Here is a 19,633-nt window from a genome sequence, read left to right as displayed (position 1 = left end):
CAGAAAGACTCAGGCTGTTTTACACTCAACTGTCCCCCTGCCTGCTGACAATAAATAAAGCAAATGAGAAGAAAATTGCAATAAACTATCTTCTCTTCCCTGCTCATCTTCAGCCCTCTGTGATTAAAGAGGATACATTTAGACCTCAACCCCACCAAGTTGATAATTAATCTCTCTTTTCAATAACGACATCCATTCCCTGTAGCCTGGGGGGGTTGATCTGAGCAGAGCCTTCACTATCCTTTCTGGGCTGAGTCATGGCCCAGGAACGTGTTTAACTTTGCACTGAGGAGGCAGCAAGGCTTCAGAAGGGCGTTCGGAAATGAAAACCCCGTGTTCGTGGCAGACGCGGCGGAGAGTTAGAGGACCCGCAGCTGGACCCGACGCTGCATCCGAATGTGGGATGCCTTTCAAATGCCGTATGTAAGGAGTGTCACCATTTCCAGCAGAGATGATGACCGCTGTAAGGGGTCACCTCAGGCAGGCTCAGTGACACTGAGAAGCTGGCGGGGAAACAACGAAAATGTGCCCAATGGTTTGGAGCCAGTGGGTGTGGGAATCTTCAAGTCCAAGGCCTCAGGGACAGTCTGCAAATAAGGCAGGAATTCAACGTGCACCCCAAAGGGGACGTCCCTGCAGGAGAGTGCTGTTTCCCAAGCTCTCCCGGGGAAGGAAGTCCTCAGAGTCCTGGGGAGGGAGGACGGTGGGGAGGGGCTCGCTGCAGGCCCGTGTTCAGGAATCCTGGTCTCCCCTGGCCAATAGTCAGCGCCTCTTCCGTCCTGTGATGTGCACCGGACCTGGAAAGGGATCCAGACCATTTCCACCCACCAACCGCCTTTGTGGGCCTATGCAAATGTGACTCTGAATGAAAGCAGGGCTTGTTTCCTGGACTCCGGAGTCAGAACGTTTGAGTGGGGTCTTGCGGGGAACTCAGCTTTCTGTGCCTTTATGAACAGATAGCTCCCACGGGGGCAAACAATTCAGGCAAATTTTACTGTTAAAATGCCAAGGAGGGGAAATTAACTTAAGGTGCAGGCGATCTGTGTTCTGCCAGCGGCTGTCTCGCTGACAATGGTTCTACAGAACTGGCTTTTCTGTGTTTGCACACGGAAGCATATAGCCTTAAGAAGAATGGTTCCTTGGGGGAAGAAACCTAAATAAATAATACATAAATCACGTTTTAAGTACCAAGTCTCAACATCATTGAGAAATAAAGACCAAATATAGGTGGAACCTCATCTTTTAATACCTAAAAGACAACTTTAGTGTCTATATGATGTAAGACACAATGAAAGAGAGAAAGGAGAGACCACGGGGGTCTCCCAGCCCAGAGGGAAAGCCAATGGTCTCGCGATGGTCTCCATGGCCCGGGGCCTGGTGCTCCCTCTTCCTCTCCATCTCTAGCTCACTCCACTCCAGCCACATGGGCGGCTTCCTCTCTGTTCCTTAAGTGCAAAGCTGCACACTCCCACCCCAGGGCCTTTGCACTGGCTGTTCCCTCTGTCTGGAATGCTCTTCTCCCCCGGATGTGCACGTGGACATCCTCTCACTTCCTTCTGGTCTTAACTTTATCTTCTATGTGAGGCCCTCCCTGGCGATCTGAGCTAAAATTTCAACCTTCCCCCAGCACTCTATGTTCTTCTGCTTTGTTACTTTTCTTCTTAGCTTATCACTATTACAGTCCACCAACTGCAGATCAAAAATGAAATAAAAGTCCAAAACGTTTTAAAAAGCAAAACTTGGGAACTCCCTGGTGGTCCAGTGGTTAGGACTCCACGCTTTCACTGCCAAGGGCCCAGGATCGATCCCTGGTCAGGGAACTAAGATCCCACAAGCCATGCGGTGTGGCCCCAAATAAATATAAAATAAATAAATAAAAAGCAAAACTTGAATTTGCCACATACCAACAAATACTTAAATAACATTTATATTGCAATTACAACGAGGTACATAGCATTTATATTGTGTTAGGTATATTGAGTACTAGCAAGATGATGTAAAGTGTATGGGAGGATGTGCTTGGGTCATATGCAATTACCACACCATTTATACAAGGGACTTGAGCCTCCAAGGACTCTGGTTTACCCGTGGGAGTCCTGGAACCAGTTCCCAAGGATGCCGAGGAGGGGCCCGCACATCATTTCCTTATCTGCCTGTCTACTGTCTTTCTCTGGACTGTAATCTTACTGAAGGGAAGGGTCTCTGTCTGTGTTGCTCACAGCCATCCCCAGGCACATTCAGTAAGTACGCACTGAATGAATAATAAATGAGTCAATGGATGTAACATGTCAGAAAGGGTGACTTTTCCCCAGGAACAAAGATTCAAAGATTTCTTTGGGGGCAGCTCTGCTACGCGATGGGGGTAATTCTTTCCATTCTCTCTTACAAAGGCTCTTGGCTAGGGAGGGGCACACTCCCTGGCACACTTGAGGGCTGAGAGTTAATAGAAGCTGCCCACGACAGAATCATTAGTAGGTACAATGGCAGAGATCTGAAATGTGTGAAATGCACCGCAGTCATTCTTGATCCACTGAGATGTGGGGGTGAGAGCTATTTGTCAACAGCAGCGAGTGTGACTTACCCTAGTAATACAGATCCTAAGGCCACCACCTTAGAAAGTGCCACATTAGGCAGCAATGCCCTTGCTTACCTGACACATGTCACACGGCCAAGGGAAACCTAATCTGCCTTTTCTTAACTGGAAGTTCAGCCTCGCTGGGCTTTTGTGAAAATTACAATGAATTACCCAAGGAGAGATAAGGGCAGACGGGAGAGGGTATTAAAACACCCCTTCCAGTTTAACTAACTTCTTCCTTTACAGTAATACCGGCTCTACACACAGGAGTGGCCGGGGTGATTTCTGCAGAGAAACGTGCAGTGAAGCCCAATCCCACCCCAGAGCTGAGACACCGAAAACAAAAGGCCACCATTGTCCTCAACGTGCAGGGAACTTTTGCGGGTGATGCAAAAGCTGTATTGTCTACACTCCAGGGTGTAGCTTTCAATTTGGGTTTTTAGGACTAGAAGATAATTTCTGTACAATTTCTCCCTCTTTCACCAGGATGAGGGGAGTCAGACCAGCATCAGCCATTCCACACGGCCAGGTCCTGCTATTGTGGTCCCTACAGAGCTGAAGCCTTCATGTTATGTGGTGACACACAAGCATGAAAACACAGGGAAACATTACCTGCCCGGCCAGCATTTCATATAACAGGACGCCGTAGGCCCACCAGTCCACGGATTTCCCATACGGCTGATAAGCGATTATCTGTGTGAAAACAAAACACATCGACTACATTTAGTGGCCAATCAGAAAGCCTATGTTGGAACAGGGAAGTCAAGCGTGTAGGCATTTACACACTCTGTTCATGCAAAGGAGGTGATGGTAACATCTGTCGCTGGGTTTTGAGGGGACCCTTCAAATCAGACACACAGAGAACTCTCGCCCCATGATTTTGGAATTCCTCTTCTGAATCCACCGGGAGATGCCACAGCACTGCTGGAAGGTAGATTTACTTATCTTCTTGGATGAAAAAGATTTGGGCACTGAGGTGGATTTCATTTGTGGAAAAAGCCCGAGGCCATTCAGAGCAAAGGTCTGATAAATAAGAAGATCAAACTATGTTACAGAATTTTGCTGAAGGATGATGAGGAGGAGGAGAAACGACTAAAGGAAACATGCTAGTTTCCTTGGGCTGCACAACAGGCCCAAGGGCATCTGCTGAAGGACTGACGTTTTGAAATGTTTTTGAAAGAGACAAAAAATGCAGTAATCAAGTGTAAGATTTGGACCTTGTCTGAATCTTGATTCAAACCACCCAAACGTAGAAAGAAATTGGGAAAATTAAAGTACGGTCTTGAATCAGATGACATTGTGGGAATTGTTGCTAATATCATCGTGTGGGATAAACGGTCCGAGGATTAGTTACAAAGTGTCCTTTTCAGTGAGAGGGGAGTGTATGCAGGGGTGATGTGCATGAGAGATGAAGTATTTAGGGGTGAAATGACATGATATCTTAGATTTGGTTTAGATACGTCAGTAAAACCAGGGCGGGGGGAGGAATCGATGAAACAAGCTGTCTGCAGCTGGGGATGGGCCCAGGGACCTTGCCCCTTTGAGACTCTCAGACGTGCTACGGTGGCCCTACACCTCCCCCGCCACCGCCCCGCCCCGTGGAAGGGGGTAATACTGACTCAGATTTCTAAGAGAGGCGTGACTTATCACAACACGGCGGCTGCGTCCCAGGTAGGCTGTGTGCCAAAGGCACACACTTTCCAGACCCGTGGATCTGCCCCGGGATTCGAGGCCAGGACGTAACTAACAGGAGCAAACCCCCCTGCCATTCTGCAGAAAAACTGGACTTCAGGGTGCTCCAGGTATCTTCCAAATGGCCCCTATGTCTCATTAAACGTGCCAGGACATCAGCTAACCTCCTGTGCGTCTGCTCACCCCCATTCCTTTAACATGTTCCTAGTATTTCTCCCCGTGGCGCGAGCAATGCACACTCCTCTGACGTACCCCGGTGTGGGCAGGGACAAGGGGGCACACGTTTGAATCTGGCAGCTTTATAGCTCGTTTCCTTGACAAGAAAATGATAATCAAAGGAACCTACAAAGAGGCCTTAATTTCTTTTGAAGACTACATTTGTTCTTTTCTGAAAACATAAAAAGCACAAAAAACCCTACCAAAATGAGCCTCTAATTTATTCCCTAATGACATGAAATGGTGGCGGCCACACCAGTCCCCAGACGGGAAATGACTGCATCAAAGCCTGACTTGAACAAGTAGAAGAACAACAGAAATCCTATTTGGGAGACGAAAGACACACCCACCAAGCACCTACTATGTATCAGATAACTCTGCACACACTGTGTGTAACCCAATGAGCCAGAAATTATTCTTCTCATTTTTTAGGGGACAGAACTGAGATGCAAGAAGCTTATGGAACTTGCCCAAAGCCAATCAGGTAATAAGTGGTGCTCTGAAAATTGACATGCATATTTTAAAACTACAGTTTATGGCTTTCAAATACATGGAATCGCTCGCACTGGGACTAATAAAATATGAATCAAAGGGCTTTGAGAATTAGTTTAATGAGATTTGAAATCATCACTTCAGTTGTCATAACTATATTTCAAAAACACTTGAGTAAAATTTGTCCTTGTAACTATATTAAAACCAGGCCCTGCAATCTGTTCTCATTAATCAGTGTTTTAGTGGGTTTTTAAAAAATTTTTTTATATTGGAGTATAGTTGATTTACAGTATTGTGTTAGTTTCAGGTGTACAGTAAAGTGATTTGGTTATACATATATACATGTATGTATCTATATTCTTTTTAAAAAATTCTTTTCCGTTATAGCTTATTACAGGATATTGAATATAGGTCTCTGTGCTCTACAGTAAAACTCTGTGGTTCACCTATTTTAGTTTCCGCTTGTTTTGAACACAGGCTGAGATGAGGCCTCGCACTGCTGTGCGAATTACGAGGCTGAAGAACAGTGGGGGCTGGATGAGGGAGACCACGCTTTATTCCGGACTCTGTTTCTACACATACTTGAGCGGTCTCACCAGCCAGACCCCTCTGCTCGGGTGCTGGAAGATGCCACCCACTTGGAGAATTATCAGAAGTCAAGGGTGTGGAAACCCCGATTCTGGTCAGAATGATTCACAAACCCTGAAAGCCAGGCCCAGGGGAAGTTTTGGTTTGTTCGTTTGTTTTGACTCTTTGTCAGCTTTGGTCCAACTTGCTTCTCAGGGTCCATTAAGCTCTTCTGACTTGTGCTGATAAGACCTGATGCTTCCTCCAAGGCTTAGGACAGCAGGAGGCTGAGCGCCAATGGCTTGTTTTCTGGGCGATGGCATTGGTCAGCCCCTGGAGCCGGCCAGCTCACCCTGCACTGAGCTTACAAGGTTTCGCCTTTAATTGTTAATAATAGGATGGGGGTTAGGATTTAGCTGGAGCATTTTCTCCTGAAGTCGTTCACAGTCTGTCACCCCTGGCTCACGCCTTGGATGAAATGAGACGGTTCAAAGATCTAAGCTACAAGAGATGGGGGCAACCCCACCGCTGCCAACGCATGTTCAGCACGAAGTGTACTTCCCCTCAACGCAGCTGCTAGTCACAAATACCTCCAAATTACCCCCAAACCTCACTGCAAAGGGGAAGCAGTGTTGAAGAGAGCCCCACGGAAGATCTGAACTCTTAGGAGCACAGGATTTAGGGTGCTGGTGACGCTATCCCCTGTGAGCCGTGTAGGCCTGCACTGTCCCATGCGGGAGCCACTGAGCCACGCGCCGCTACGAGCCTCTGACATGCGGCCAGCGCGAACGAGCCTGAAATGCTTTGGGTGTAAAATACACATCCAATTCTGAGGACTTAGTAACCAAGATGCAGAATATCTCATGGCTAATTTTTCATTTTGGATATACCGGGTTAAAGCAGATATTAAAATTAATTTCATCTATTTCTTTTTTAAGTTTTTAAGAAAACGTGGCTGCTTAAATGTAGTTGGGGCTTGCATTTTACTTCTACTGTTCAGGTCTGGTCTAGACTGAGTTCTACTGGCTCCTACTATCCGCTCCAGTTCCCCAGCTCTTGTTGGCCTAGGGGGCCAGCTTTGGGCTGAGGACGCAGCTCAGGGACCACAGAACGGACGGGAGGCTGTCTTGGGTCTGTCCCCGACGGACACGGGAGCAGGTATCTCTGGCACTTGGAAGCTGGCAGCCAAGCCCAGGCAATGCCTGTCCCCCTGCAGGCCCCTGGCGAGGGGCTGCCCCGGTGACATGGTTCCCACTGCAGAGAAACTCACAAAAGGAGAGGCAGGCTCGGCAGGCGGGGCTGGGGCTGGCGGCCTTCCCTGCGGCACGGGGAAGCCAGAGACAGAACCCCGGGGCCACTGTCATCCAGGTTCACTGCTACTTGTTACTACGATCATCATGGTTATAATTCCCTGAGTCAGGTGCCTGGGGGCTGTCAGGATGCTACAAGCGGCTGCCTGTCTTGTACAGCGGGGTGTGAGTGGCCTCCTTCCAGCCTGGGTACAGGACCTGGGCAGAGGGTGGGGGGCAGCTTCTTGCCTCTTACGAGGTCAAAGGCCCACAGCAGCTGGAAGGATGTCGCTCCAGGGCCTCCTGAAGTGGACGGGGCTTCAGAAGCTTTTCTGGAGAACTGGGGGTACAGGGTGGTGAGACTTCAGATGCTACTGACTACAGCACCAATGACTGGAGCCCATGTCACTATCCGGACTTTCCCCAGGTGCCAGGGTCTTTGTCTGTTAGCTCCTGGAGCCCTCACAAGACCCTGGTGGTAGGAGCGTCCGATTTCAGAGATGAGGAAATGAAGTACAGGGAGGTTAAGCAGCCTGCCCAAGGCTCCACAGCCAGACGTGGCAAAGCTGGCATTTGAGCCCTGGACGTCTGGCCTTGGCCTCCACGATCTGGACCATTTTTCTAAACTGAAGGTTCATCCGCTCTTGAGTCAGTGTGGCTCCCTAGACACTAGGGCGGGAACTGGCCCAGTTAGGGTGACTCTTGCCAAAAAAGGGTTCAAATGCTTAACAGGGTCTAAATAGCTAAGATGCCCACTTGAATCAGCAGGTGGCCCCGAAGGCTTGGCTTCAAGGGTTCCGGGGACTCGCGCTCCTGCCCTTGGCTGCGCTTTCCTGGACTCTGGTCCTCACTGTCCCACCGTGTGTCCTGGCCGAGCCCCAGTGCCCACGCTAGAGTAAACGGCCCGACTGTCGACCGCCCTTGCCAGGCTGCAGCACAAAAGAACGTTTGGCCTTTACTCATAAAACACGCTCAAGTCCTCTGACTGTCTCAGGGAAACAAACCCTATTATTTCTTCCTTTTATCAACGATAAAAATATTTTAATGGGAAACTTATGGTTGTTTCGAAAAACATAAATCCCCCGGGCTAGAACATGGGACACTGGAGGCCTTCTTCATGGAGCTGGTGGAAATGCTGACTTGTTGAAATAGTACCATTTGGGAAGAAAGATGACGTGCCTGGGTGTTTTCTGGGTGTTCTCTTCTGACAGCTGCAGGGCCCTGAGCTCACTCAGCGTCTCCCCAACTCCCTGCTCTGGGGCCCACAGCCCAGGGCCACGCAGATCCCGAAGCCTCTGCCACGTGAGTTACACTGAGGCTGCTTATCTGCCCCCACTCAACCCCAGGCTCTCCCCCAAGGGGCTGAGCCACCCTCCCGAGCACCCCGCACGGCAGACTCTCCCTAAGGTCAGGCTGGAGAAGCCAGCGGATCTGGTGCAAGCCTGCTCCGCGGACACCACCGACCTCTGGAGTGCAAAATGCAAAGTGCTCGTCAGACTGCTGGATTGCTAAGGTCGCATGGGCCTTCGAGACGGTTTGGAAAAGCATCCTCAGGGTTCTGAGAAGGAAGCCGAGAGGCTTGCTGGAAGGTCGCTGAGTGGGCGGCAAGGTCTCCCAGCTGTGTCCACCTCCTGCAGCGCCAGGCTTGGACCAGAGCGTGGTGAACAGGAAGCATATCGGGGGCGGGGTATGGAAGAGGCATCCCCAACTCTCAGCCAAGATGCTCCCATTCAAACCACTTTGGGGCAGTGCCTCCCAGCCCAGAGCACTGCAGGAAGCAGAGTGCGGCAAGAAAGCTCCAAACCTGACTGCCGGAGCCCAGCTTGGCCACGCGGGAGCTGTGTGACCTTGGGCAAGGCGCTTAGCCTCTCTGAGCTTCCGTTTCCTCATCTGAGATACTGGAACCCCAGCACCCCACATACTGGCAAGCACGTGGTATGTAGAGAAACGTGTGTTTACTGCAGGTGAGTTGAATACGCGTAACTCCACAGGGTCTCACGGCAGGAGCAGGAAGGCCCCGGGCACAGCAGGTGGGTGAACGGGACTCAAGGCAGTGAGCTAACCCAGGCTCACAGGAGGATGAAGGAAACATTTTGGATGAGAGGCTGGATGAATAACATGTATTAAATACTCTGAAATGATTGTCAGCACCTGGGAATTCTGTCAACGATGAACCTTCTGTTCATTCTTTCAGCAAATATCATCTGCCTACGTGCCGGACGCTGTTCCAGGCACAGGGCACAGAAGTGAATAAAACAGATTAAAAAATCCCCCTCTCATGCAACTATTTAATTTTGACCAGAGCAGCAAAACTTCTGGATTCTCTTCTCTGTGGTATTAACACACCCTCCCCGCCCCTTCCCTCACTGCCACTGTTTGGGCTAATCGTGTGTCTCTTGGGGCCGGGCACCCTGTGAGTCTCAGGGATTATGACACGAAAATGGATAAATACACTAAAACGTGATACCTTACACATCGAGGATCTTAGTACATCACATGAGAAATATCTGCAATATTTGAAAGCTCTGGACAAAATGCATAATATAAGTATAAAGGAATTCTGGCACAAGATGAGAATGGGAAGTTTGGAGTCTGCACTACATATTTCCCGTTTAGATGAACACGGTGGCCAGGACTGGGGCGAACAGAAAACGACGTCTCTAAAGGCAACACAAGGGGGCTTCCCTGGTGGCGCAGTGGTTGAGAATCTGCCTGCTAATGCAGGGGACACGGGTTTGAGCCCTGGTCTGGGAAGATCCCACATGCCATGGAGCAACTAGGCCCGTGAGCCACAACTACTGAGCCTGCACGTCTGGAGCCTGTGCTCCACAACAAGAGAGGCCGCGATAGTGAGAGGCCCACGCACCGCGATGAAGGGTAGCCCCTGCTTGCCACAACTAGAGAAAGCCCTCACACAGACACGAAGACCCAACACAGCCATAAATAAATAAATAAATAAATGTGGGTTTAAAGGCAACACGAGTGCTTTAAGGTCCAGTTAGAGTAACCACCCCTCTGCCTCTTTGACACCTGGGGAGGGGATGGAAGGCAAAGAGCAGGACAGTGTACATGCTGCTCCCCGAGGACCTGAAGGGGATCACGTGACACAAAGAGGGTCTGCAACTACTGACCCTGGCTTTAAATAGCAAGTAACACAGAAGAGGAAAAGGAAGGAAGCAAGGGAGGAAAAAGAGAGCGAGGGAGGAGGGGATGGCAAAAGCAGAGCTTTCAAAGTCTGGTGATTACAGTCCCTGTTCCCAGTTCTATCCTGGACCTTTGTTTGGAAGGGAAAGGCCACCCAAGCTGCATTTCTTCTTCTTCTTTTTTTTTTTTTTGTATTCATAAACTGCTTTAAAGAGAAGTTTTAGGTTCAGAGCAAAATTGAGAGGAATCTGCGAGTTCCCATAGACCCCACCCCCTGCCAAGTCCAACACACGAGACTGTATCTTAGTTACAATCACTGAACCTGCATGGATACATCGTTATCACCCAAAGCCCAGGGTTTACATCAGGGTTCACTCCTGGTGCTGTACATTCTATGGGTTTTTGAAAATGCATCATGACATGTGCCCACCACTGTACTGTTATTGTACATAATAGCTTCACTGCCCTCAAAACGCTCTGCCCACGGTCCTCCCCCAGCCCCAGCAATCACCAATCTGTTTTATTGTCTTCCTAGTTTTGCCTCTTCCAGAATGTCAACAGTCGGGCTCTTACAGCGTGCAGTGTTTTCAGACGGGCTTCTTTCACTTAGTCATGCATGCCGAGGTTTCCTCCATGGCTTGAGAGCTCATTTCTTTCGAGTGTTGAATAATATTCCATTGTCTAGACGTATCGCAGTTTATTTGTTCACTCACCTACTGAAGGACATCTTGGTGGCTTCCAAGATTTGGCAATTATGACTAACGCTGCTATAAACACTTGTGCAGGTTTCTGTGTGGACATAAGCTCTCAATTCATTTGGGTAAATACTCAGGAGCGTGATTGTTGGGATCGTTTGGTAAAGACCACATTTAGCTTCGTAAGACACTGCCGAACTCTCTTCCACGGTGGCTGTGCTAATAATTCTGAAAGAGCCATGAGTAAACTTCTGAATCGCCTGCCTGACTTCTGATCAGGCAGAAAGATGCCCCCCGCACCTGGTGTTTGTCTGACACTGGGACGTGTGCTAGAGAGATGTCTGTGGTCCTCAGATGAGGGATCAACAGCATGGCGTTACACGGGGAGAAAGCATTCCCATTTCAAGGCTTTGTGCAAAAGCTCTAACCTCTTACTTGGGCTAATCTCCCTCTAGCTCCTCGGTAACATTTGCTTGTCAAGGAATAAGTCAAGAAGGTGACCATGAAGCGACCAGGGCTGGGAAAACACCATCCCAGTTGACCTGGGTCACCCAACCTCTTCAGCCCAAGGCCGAACTAACTTCCATAATTTCTTGTTACATCAAAACAACAACAACAACAAACTAAACACCTCTTTGGATTCTCTTCTGCCAACCGGGTATTTTCAAGAACCTCCTTAAGAGCGAGATACACTAAGAATATGATACCCACGGTAACAGGGGCCAAGTTTTAACCCCACCTAAGCCACACTGCACTGGGCACGGTGCCCGTCTCCCACGGGCGTGGCCGAGGCCCGGCCAGCTTGCAGGCAGTGACACCGCGGTTGGGGGGGGGGCGGGCAGAGCCAGGACTCGACCCTCTGTCACGGTGCCCACTCGATGTGAGCAGGACAGGAGTGGGGTGAGGACACCTGAGGAACTGCCCCGACCCCTGGGACCTTTACCCACCCCTCCTTCCTGTTCTGCTTGGTGAGAGATGATGATGCTGATTCTGAGTAGGTAAAAACGCATCCTGGTTTACAGCGTCATTCACCTGTGGCCGAGACCCAGGACTCCGTACGGGCCTGGGGCGCTGGGGCCAGAGGAACAGAGGCCACAGACCCTCTGCCTAAATACATACGCTACAAACAGCTCACAGTATGAACTAGCTGTTCTCTCCTACCACCCTGCACACGGACTTCCCCTAGCGCTCTGCTCGGGCTGCTGTAACGGCACGGCTTCAACAACAGACGTCTACTGCTCACGGTTCTGGAGAGTCGAAGCGCAAGGTCAAGGTGCCGGCAGGGCAGCAGCCCCCTCACTGCGCTCTCAGCGGCCTGTCCTCCGTGAGCTGCCCTCCTGGTGTCTCTTATGAAAACCTCAGTGCTCTCCGAGGGGGTCCCACCCTAATGACCTTGTCTGGCTGTGATGACCTCCTGGAAAGCCCTGCCCCTACAGACAGTCACACTGGCATCACCTTCAACACACCAATTTTGGGGGAACAGGATTCCACCTGTAATTCTTCCCAACAACCCGGAAGGCCAGGTTCGACTGGAGAATTCAGGGGCCCCTGAGATGGCCCTTCAGACGCGGAGACGTGGCCCCCTTGACTGCTCTTGCCGCCCCCCTCCACCATGGCCATGACGAGCCTCCTGCACGTCCCAGCTCTGTCCCACCTGCCCATCGGACGCAGGTGTGTCTGCGCCAGCAGGGCAGCACCCCGCAGGGCGATGGCACCGGGGGAGAGGCTGCGCAGGTCCTGGGAGGGACTTCTCAGACCCCAGGTGGGCACATCCCTTTGACCCTACAGACCCCAAGCCTGTGAGGAGAGCTCAGGCTGGGGAGACCCGACGAGAGCCCTGTAACGTTGGGGGCACAAACTTCAGCCTGCAGCCCAAATCCAGCCCGACCCTGCCGGGTACAGCCTGGGAGCTAAGCATGGTTTTAAGTTTCCTGAATGCGAAAGAAAAAATGTAACAAAGACTATCAGTCTTTCGAGCCTTTTGGCAGGAACAGCTGCTCAAACTGGAGAAATCTAAAATTTAGATGAAGGCAAAGGCTAAAACACTTGCTCTCTAGCCCTCAGCAGAAAAAGCTTGCTGATCCCGGCTCTGTAACCCAGGGCAGGGGCCTCTCTTGCCGGGGTCCTCGGCGCTTTTGAGACCTGCCCCTGTGGGGTGCTGTGCTGAGGATTCTCTGCTGGCCCACACAGAGCTCAAAGCCAGCTGTGCAGGGGACTGTCCCCAAAGACGGCCACAGTGCCCCTCGCTCCCATCCTGTATGGCCCCTGCAGCGTGATAGCACCAAGCCTCTCACCAGGATTTAGTACTTACATCACCTCCCCTAGACGCCGAGCTGGCTGTGGACTTGCTCCGACCTGGAGAAGGTGGTGGGAATGACACAGTAATCAAGTTCTAGGTGAAGCTTAAGGGGCCTCCACTTTTTGGGGGGCCTCAGGGTTGTACCCTCTTGGGAGTCACCGTGGCGAGATGCTCTGGATAAACTACTGAATGAGGAGAAATCTCACAGAGGACAGAACACGGAGAGGAGGACCCGAGGGTCTCGGCCAAGAGCCAGCAGCCCGGGGCCCCCGTGGACCACCCTCCAGGGCCCAGTAGGGCCACGGCAGCCGGCACATGCCGGGCAGAATCCCAGCGATAACGTGGCTGTGGTTTTAAGCTGTTAAGTCTTGGGTGGTTACACAGCAGCAGCAAGTTGAAACAACTGTCAGCCCTCCCCTGGAGGCAGGCCAGGCTTCTTACCGGCAAGACTTCAGCCTCAAAGTCGTATCCCCATTTCACAGACCTCATCCCAAGTTCTTAAAAGAGCAGAACTATAGCCAGAGCTGACTACACAACGATAAAGAAAAAGCCACCTGAAATCAAACAGGAAGGCTTTCCTTCTCGGAAACATCACGTCTGCGTGGGGCTAAGGTAGAGTCGAGCTGAATTAATCCGGAATCGAGTGCGCCACCATCAGCCTCTAGTCTCTCTCCGAGCGGTTCTCAAGCTCGGCCACTGTGGCCCTGGTCACTGGTCTAGGCTGTGGTGGCAGGCTGGGGAGAGCGGGGCCGGATTCACTGCTCCACGCCCCCTTTGGAGCCCCCTTGTCTCAGGCCTCCTCTGCTGAGCAGGGAGCCTTTCAAGACGTTCACTGTGGGTTCCTTCACTTGTGCAGTGAAGGAACGAACTGGGAGTCAGGAACACATTTTGCTCCTGTAAGACCTTAATCGGCTGGAATAAAAGATCTTCCAGAATTTCAGTCTGGTGGGTCTTCACAGATGCGTGTGGAAGGGGACACCGAAGCATTAGGGCCACAGGCCTGCACGCTGGGGCAGGCAGCCCAGGGCCCCGGCCCGGCCACCTGCCACCTACGAGCCGTGCACAGGGCTCCTCTCTTCCCCACGACTCCTCTTCCTTGTCTGGAGAACAGGGATAACGCCACTCACCCAAGGACTGCTGTTAGAATGAAACGAGGTCACAGGGGCAAGTGTGTGGTCCACACCCGGCAACGAGACCAGGTTGGTCATCTCCGTGCAGACATCCACCCCCTCCTCCCCGTGGCAAGGTGAAAAGGAATTCAGTGATTTCTGACCCATTTTTACAAGATTTAAACAAATCCCCAGCTGAAGGGCCAACTCATGCAGCCATGGAATTCTTGGAGTAAAGACTTATCAGGGCGTCCTTGGTGCTTGGAAAACAAAGACGGGGCCCAGATGGAGGGAGGCTCACTTGCACCCCCGGAGGGAGGTGGTCAGTCCCTGGGCAGCCCTCCTCCCGGGACCACAGCTGCTGCAGGGAGAAGCTGATCAGCCCCGGGTTCAGAGCCTGGCCTGCCTTGGATCTGGGGCATGGGAAAAATGAACGAATCTCTGCCCCTTGGGTTCATCACCTGGAAAACAGGGCCAATAACACCGACTTTGCAGATCCAACTGAAGGATTAAACAGACTCATGTCGATGAGGTGCCCTCCCCTGGGTCTCACATGCAGCGGGCACCATCAAGGGGCAGCTAAGTCACCAGGAGCTGGTCATCTGTGGAGGGGGGGCTGGGAGGGGGAGGGGAGGAACAGACGGGGGTTGCCTCGTGGACCACAACATCACAGAAGGGGTCAAATGCTCCAGAGAACAGGCTGAACTCAGTAAACTCTGAGGCCACGAAAATTATGAGACAGTTAAAGAGCCGCAGGCAGACAATCAAATATATGAGGTAATATAACCAACATCATTCCTCGAAAAGATCTGAGAAGAGTTATATAATTTAAAGAAGAGCTCCCCCCCAAAATGCCTGGCCTGGGCTCTTTAAACGTTTCTTGGGGGGAAAGCGGCTGCTTCATCTTCTCTGTGACGCTGGAGTCATTGGACCGTGAGCTGACGCAGAGGGAAGCTGGCCTTTGATAGAAAGAAAGCGTCTTCTGGTTTATCGTTCTCTTTCTTTAATCAAGGGCTTTCTCCGCGGCTGCCCGCCTGGGTTGGGTTGGGGTCAGCGGCTCAGAGGCGCTGATCTCAGAGGGGCCGCTGCTGGCACTCACTGGCTTCTTTCTATCTCGTTTCCCCATTTCTTCCCAGCTTGGCAGGGGCTAATTTACTGCCTGGCTGCCCGGCTGTGTGCACCAAATGAGGTCTTTTCTCATTTGACTTTTAGATCCTCTTTTATTCTCTGCCCCTCTCTACAACCCTTTCCCCAGAGGCCAGGAGAAGCTCTGGGGAGGTCGGTATTCTGGTCCCTCGGGTCCTGAGCTGACTTCCCGTCCACCTTGGACCCTTGGGGACCCCAGGCGGTGGGTGAGGGGGGGCGCGGGGCCACACCCCTGCCCCCGCATGCTCTGTCACCTGCCATCAGCCTTGGGTTCCAGCCCCAGAGCTCCCGACCCCTCAGTGCCGGAGCCACGGCCCTGTGCCCCGGCCCATCTGCCCCGCCACAGCCACGGCCAGACACGCAGCTCGCTACGCCTGCCCCCCCCATCCCTCCTGCCCCCGGGGTAGCAGCCCACCCATGAACAAAAGCCAAGGGTCCTGCTGCCTGGAGCTCAGCGGGAGACAAAGAAAGAAGTAAACACGTGAGCACGCGACGTGGTCCATCCGAGGGTGACGTGCACCGCAGAAGGGGACCAGGGACGCGGCTGGAGGTCTGCCCCCTGAACCAGGGTGGCCAGGAAAGGTGACCTCCCGGAGGTGACATTTGCGCCAAGGCTTCAAGGAGGAGAAGGAGGGAGCAGGCTGACCCCCGGGAAAGGAGGGTCCAGGTAGAGGGAAGGAGAGAAGAATCAGGCATATTTTACATAAAAATGCAGACTTCTGGCTGTCGTCAGGGGCAATCCCATGCGGGCCTTCTCGCAGGGCTGAAAGGAGAGGCCAGGACCCCGGGGACGGGCTTCCAGCTCTCTGAACGCATCCAGCCCAACACAGACGGCAAGTGTGAGCGTCTGCCTGTGGGCAGCTGGTGGCGGGGGGACCCGCAGGCTTCTCCCCCTGGGGCTGTCCCGTGCTGCAGGACCGTCTGTCGTCACCTGGGGACACGGTCTCGCCCGTATCTCCAAGCTCCCCTGGGCTGCAGTGGCCCGCTCCTAACTGCTTCCAGCCCCTGACGCTCCTGGCAGGGGGTGCTTGGTGGAACCTCGGTGAGCACCTGAGGGGGAGGGGCCTAGAGCTGCTGGCTTACCCCGGCTTCTGAGAGGTCTGCCCAGGATGGGCAGCTGGACCACGATCCTGACTCGCTGCCCCAGAGACGGAAAGGTCTGGTCAGGACTCAGACCCCTCGGACGTTAAAGAAGAAGTGGTCTGTAACATCTCAGCGCTCGTTTCTCACTGCTCTTTCTCTTGGGGAGTCTTCTCATCTCCCTGGAGGTGCTGTGATACGTGCACAGGACACACGGGCTTTGGGGTCGGAAGGTCTCGGCTGCAAATCCCACCTTTGTCTCCTACCAAGTGGCACAACCTCTGCTCGTGTATCAGGCGTGACCAAACGGAAGCTGCGTTCCGAGGGCCCGGTCTGGAACAGGCACTGCCCACACTGTGGGTGACGCCCTCTGCGTGTGGGCTACACACCCCGGCACGATCAGGCCAAGAGCGAGGGTTCCACGTGGCGCACTTTCCAGAAGCTTCGCCCCTACCGCTGCCTCGCTCTCCCAGGAAAGGCTGGGCGATGCTAGTGTCCAGGCTGCTGCTCGTCCGCGGCAGATACCTGCCTTGTGACTGCATCTCGCTCGCTCGGAATAGCCGACTTTCAGGTGGGGGATGAAGCCCAGGTAAAGCCTCAAGGGCTCTCTCGCTGACCTCGAAGCATCCTTTCTATGTCAAAGCAAAGAGTCCCCTTCACGTCGGCTTCAGGGATTAGTTCCTGATTGGTGCCCCTTTCCCAGCGTCCATCTCAGCGCCAAACCTGCATGTTAGTGACATTTTCTGCCTTTGCTCATCTTTACCGGCTAAGGAGATGCTACAGTATCAATCCATTTCAAGGCTTTTAATGAACATCCATAAATATTTAATTTATTTGCCTATTTAGGAAAATGCCACCTAAGATAATTATTTTGCCTTTGCCTGACAGAAAGATTTACACAGAGGACAGGATTATTTTCACCTCTGAGCAAATTCAGAAACTTGGAACCTAGATGGTCTTTTCTCTACCCTGCAATGATTCCTTGGGTGAAATATGCCAAATTCCCGGACCCTTATGAAGAAAATGCTAGCAAAAGGCCAAACAACCTAAAGTTATTCCTGACAGAGCTCCCAAAGGAGCGCAGATTATTTTTCATTGAAAGTCAACCGGCATCTAGGTGTAGATTCTGGTTCCTATTTGCGTCACCTCCTCTAGACGGGAAGCACTTCCAGGGCAAGGCCCCGTGTGCTCTCTTTCTGTGTCCCCACGATGCCATGCTTGGTAGGTACAGCAAGCGTGCAGAATGCTCTGTGGACACACAAACTGCCCCGGGTTTGAGTGGCTCAGCGTGGCGGGCAGCGTGAAGGTCTGCAGGCAGCCTGAGCCTGGGGAGGCAGCTGCATTCCGGCATTTTTAGCAAACGTGGCCCCAGGCTGTTACTGACTGCCTGGGACACTCATCTGAAAGACAGGCCTGCCGGCCTGTTCCTCTACAGGGTTTGTGATGAGAAGAAAGTACAGAAGGTGACCAGCACACAGTGGACACTCGATAAATGGCAGGTGCTCCTTGACTGCTTGCACAGTGGGTATAAGGAGAGGAATGAAGGCTTACAGAACCTGAGGGTATCCAGAGCCAGAACATGTGATCCAGTGTGTATTAAGAGGCCCAAAGCTCGTTTTCCATAAAGCCCTCTTTGACGGCCTGTTCCCAGCATCCCTCTCCCTGATGGATGTTCCCAGCATCCCTCTCCCTGATGGATGTTCCCAGCATCCCTCTCCCTGATGGATGTTCCCAGCATCCCTCTCCCTGATGGATGTTCCCAGCATCCCTCTCTCTGATGGTGTTCCCAGCATCCCTCTCCCTGATGGACGTTCCCAGCATCCCTCTCTCTGATACCACGTCCTCAGGTTCTTAGCATGACATGGCCAGCCCCATACAGGTGCGATCTCCTAAATGGCAAACAACTTCTCAGTTCAAAGGGTCTTTTCCAGGCCAACCTAGTCTCTGTTGGCCCAAAAAAGTGACCAGGAAGACAGCAATGGCCAGGGTCTTCTAGGACAGGCTTCTGGAAGACTGCAAGAGGCTCAGAATCCGATATGGCAAGTGAGTCAAGTGAACGAAGGACCACTTGCCTTGCGACCGACAAGGCATGTCCCCTTGAGATGGGGAGATGACCCTGGATTATCTGGGTGAGCCCCATGTAATCCCAAAGGTCCTTAGGAGAGGGAGGCTGGAGGGCCGGGGCTAGAAAGGAGAGGGAGAGAGATTACAAGATGCTACGCTTCTGGCACAGAAGATGGAGGAAGACCCATGAGCCGAGGGCTGCAGACAAGCCCCAGAGGCTGGACAAGGCACAGATTCTCCCCCGAGCTGCTGGAGGGTGTGCAGCCCTGCCGGCAGTTTGGCGCTAGCCCAGTGAGACTGCTGTGGGCTTCTGACCTCCAGAACCGTAAGATAATAAATTTGCACTGTTTTAATCCACTAAGCTAGCAGCTGTTATAGCAGCCATATGAAATTAGCACTGCAAGGAACCTCGCGAAAAAAGGCAACAAAGTTCAATTACTTGGACAATTTCATCTGTGTGGAACGCTGTCACCCCTGGTGATGTCAGATGGCTGAGGTGTCACTGAACACAGGAAGCTGTTTGTTTGAGCGGCAGGGACCTGGTCTTGACGAAGTTCAAAGCCACCTTTATTCCTCTAACTGCTGCCGTTCCCTGTCACCAAGCTTTGACAGCAACTGGTGGGTGTTGCACAGAGTGGGCACAGCTCATAATCACAGCCTGTTTAATACATGTCAGCCAGTAGGAGGCTTCAGAATAAATACTGCATCAGGAGGTTGTATTTTTTTCTGCACCATCTCTCTATCCTTCATGTTTGAAAGATATTGAAGCTCATTACATGCATGGAGATACTAAGGTGTGAGCTGTTTGCAGGGAAAGAGGTTATGTAGGTTATGTATCAAGAGAACATCCCATCTTTGCCCACGTAATTCAGAATTTAAGTTTCTAAGTCAATGTTCTAAGCCTATGTTCCTACACAGTCTAGGAATATAACTGGCAAAAAAAGCCTTAGCAAAGGGATAAGGATTAGCTTCCCTTTTGGAATAATGGTAACGAGGGTTGCCAGGTGCAAATACTGTGCTAGGCACCTTAGTCCTCAGAGCAACTCTGCAGGGCAGACAGTATCATCCCTGACTTGCCACTGTAGAAACGGAGGCTCAGACAGTTTGAGAAACTTGCCTGAGCTCCCACAGCCTGTAAATAATAACGTCAGGGGTGCAGCTCACCCCGGTTGGATTTCTAATCGCGTGTCTTTCTGGCTATCGCTACTGCCTCGGAGATAAACGCATGAGGCGCTAATGCTGAGTAACTACCACAAAGCCACCCG

General features: G+C 52.0%; 1 protein-coding gene across 1 annotated transcript in view; it reads right to left on the bottom strand.

The window, feature by feature from the left end:
- Positions 1–19,633, bottom strand: part of PRKCA (protein kinase C alpha) — a 380,941-nt gene that overhangs the window by 20,695 nt on the left and 340,613 nt on the right. The window contains exon 14 of the mRNA XM_060082984.1: positions 3,188–3,268. Within this exon, the coding sequence (XP_059938967.1) occupies positions 3,188–3,268 (81 nt within the window). The remainder of the gene's footprint in view (positions 1–3,187; positions 3,269–19,633) is intronic.

This window comes from Mesoplodon densirostris, chromosome 18, assembly GCF_025265405.1.
Source record: "Mesoplodon densirostris isolate mMesDen1 chromosome 18, mMesDen1 primary haplotype, whole genome shotgun sequence".
NCBI lineage: Eukaryota > Metazoa > Chordata > Mammalia > Artiodactyla > Ziphiidae > Mesoplodon > Mesoplodon densirostris.
Note: the sequence above shows the minus strand (reverse complement) of the source record. Positions and strands in the feature narration are given on the sequence as shown.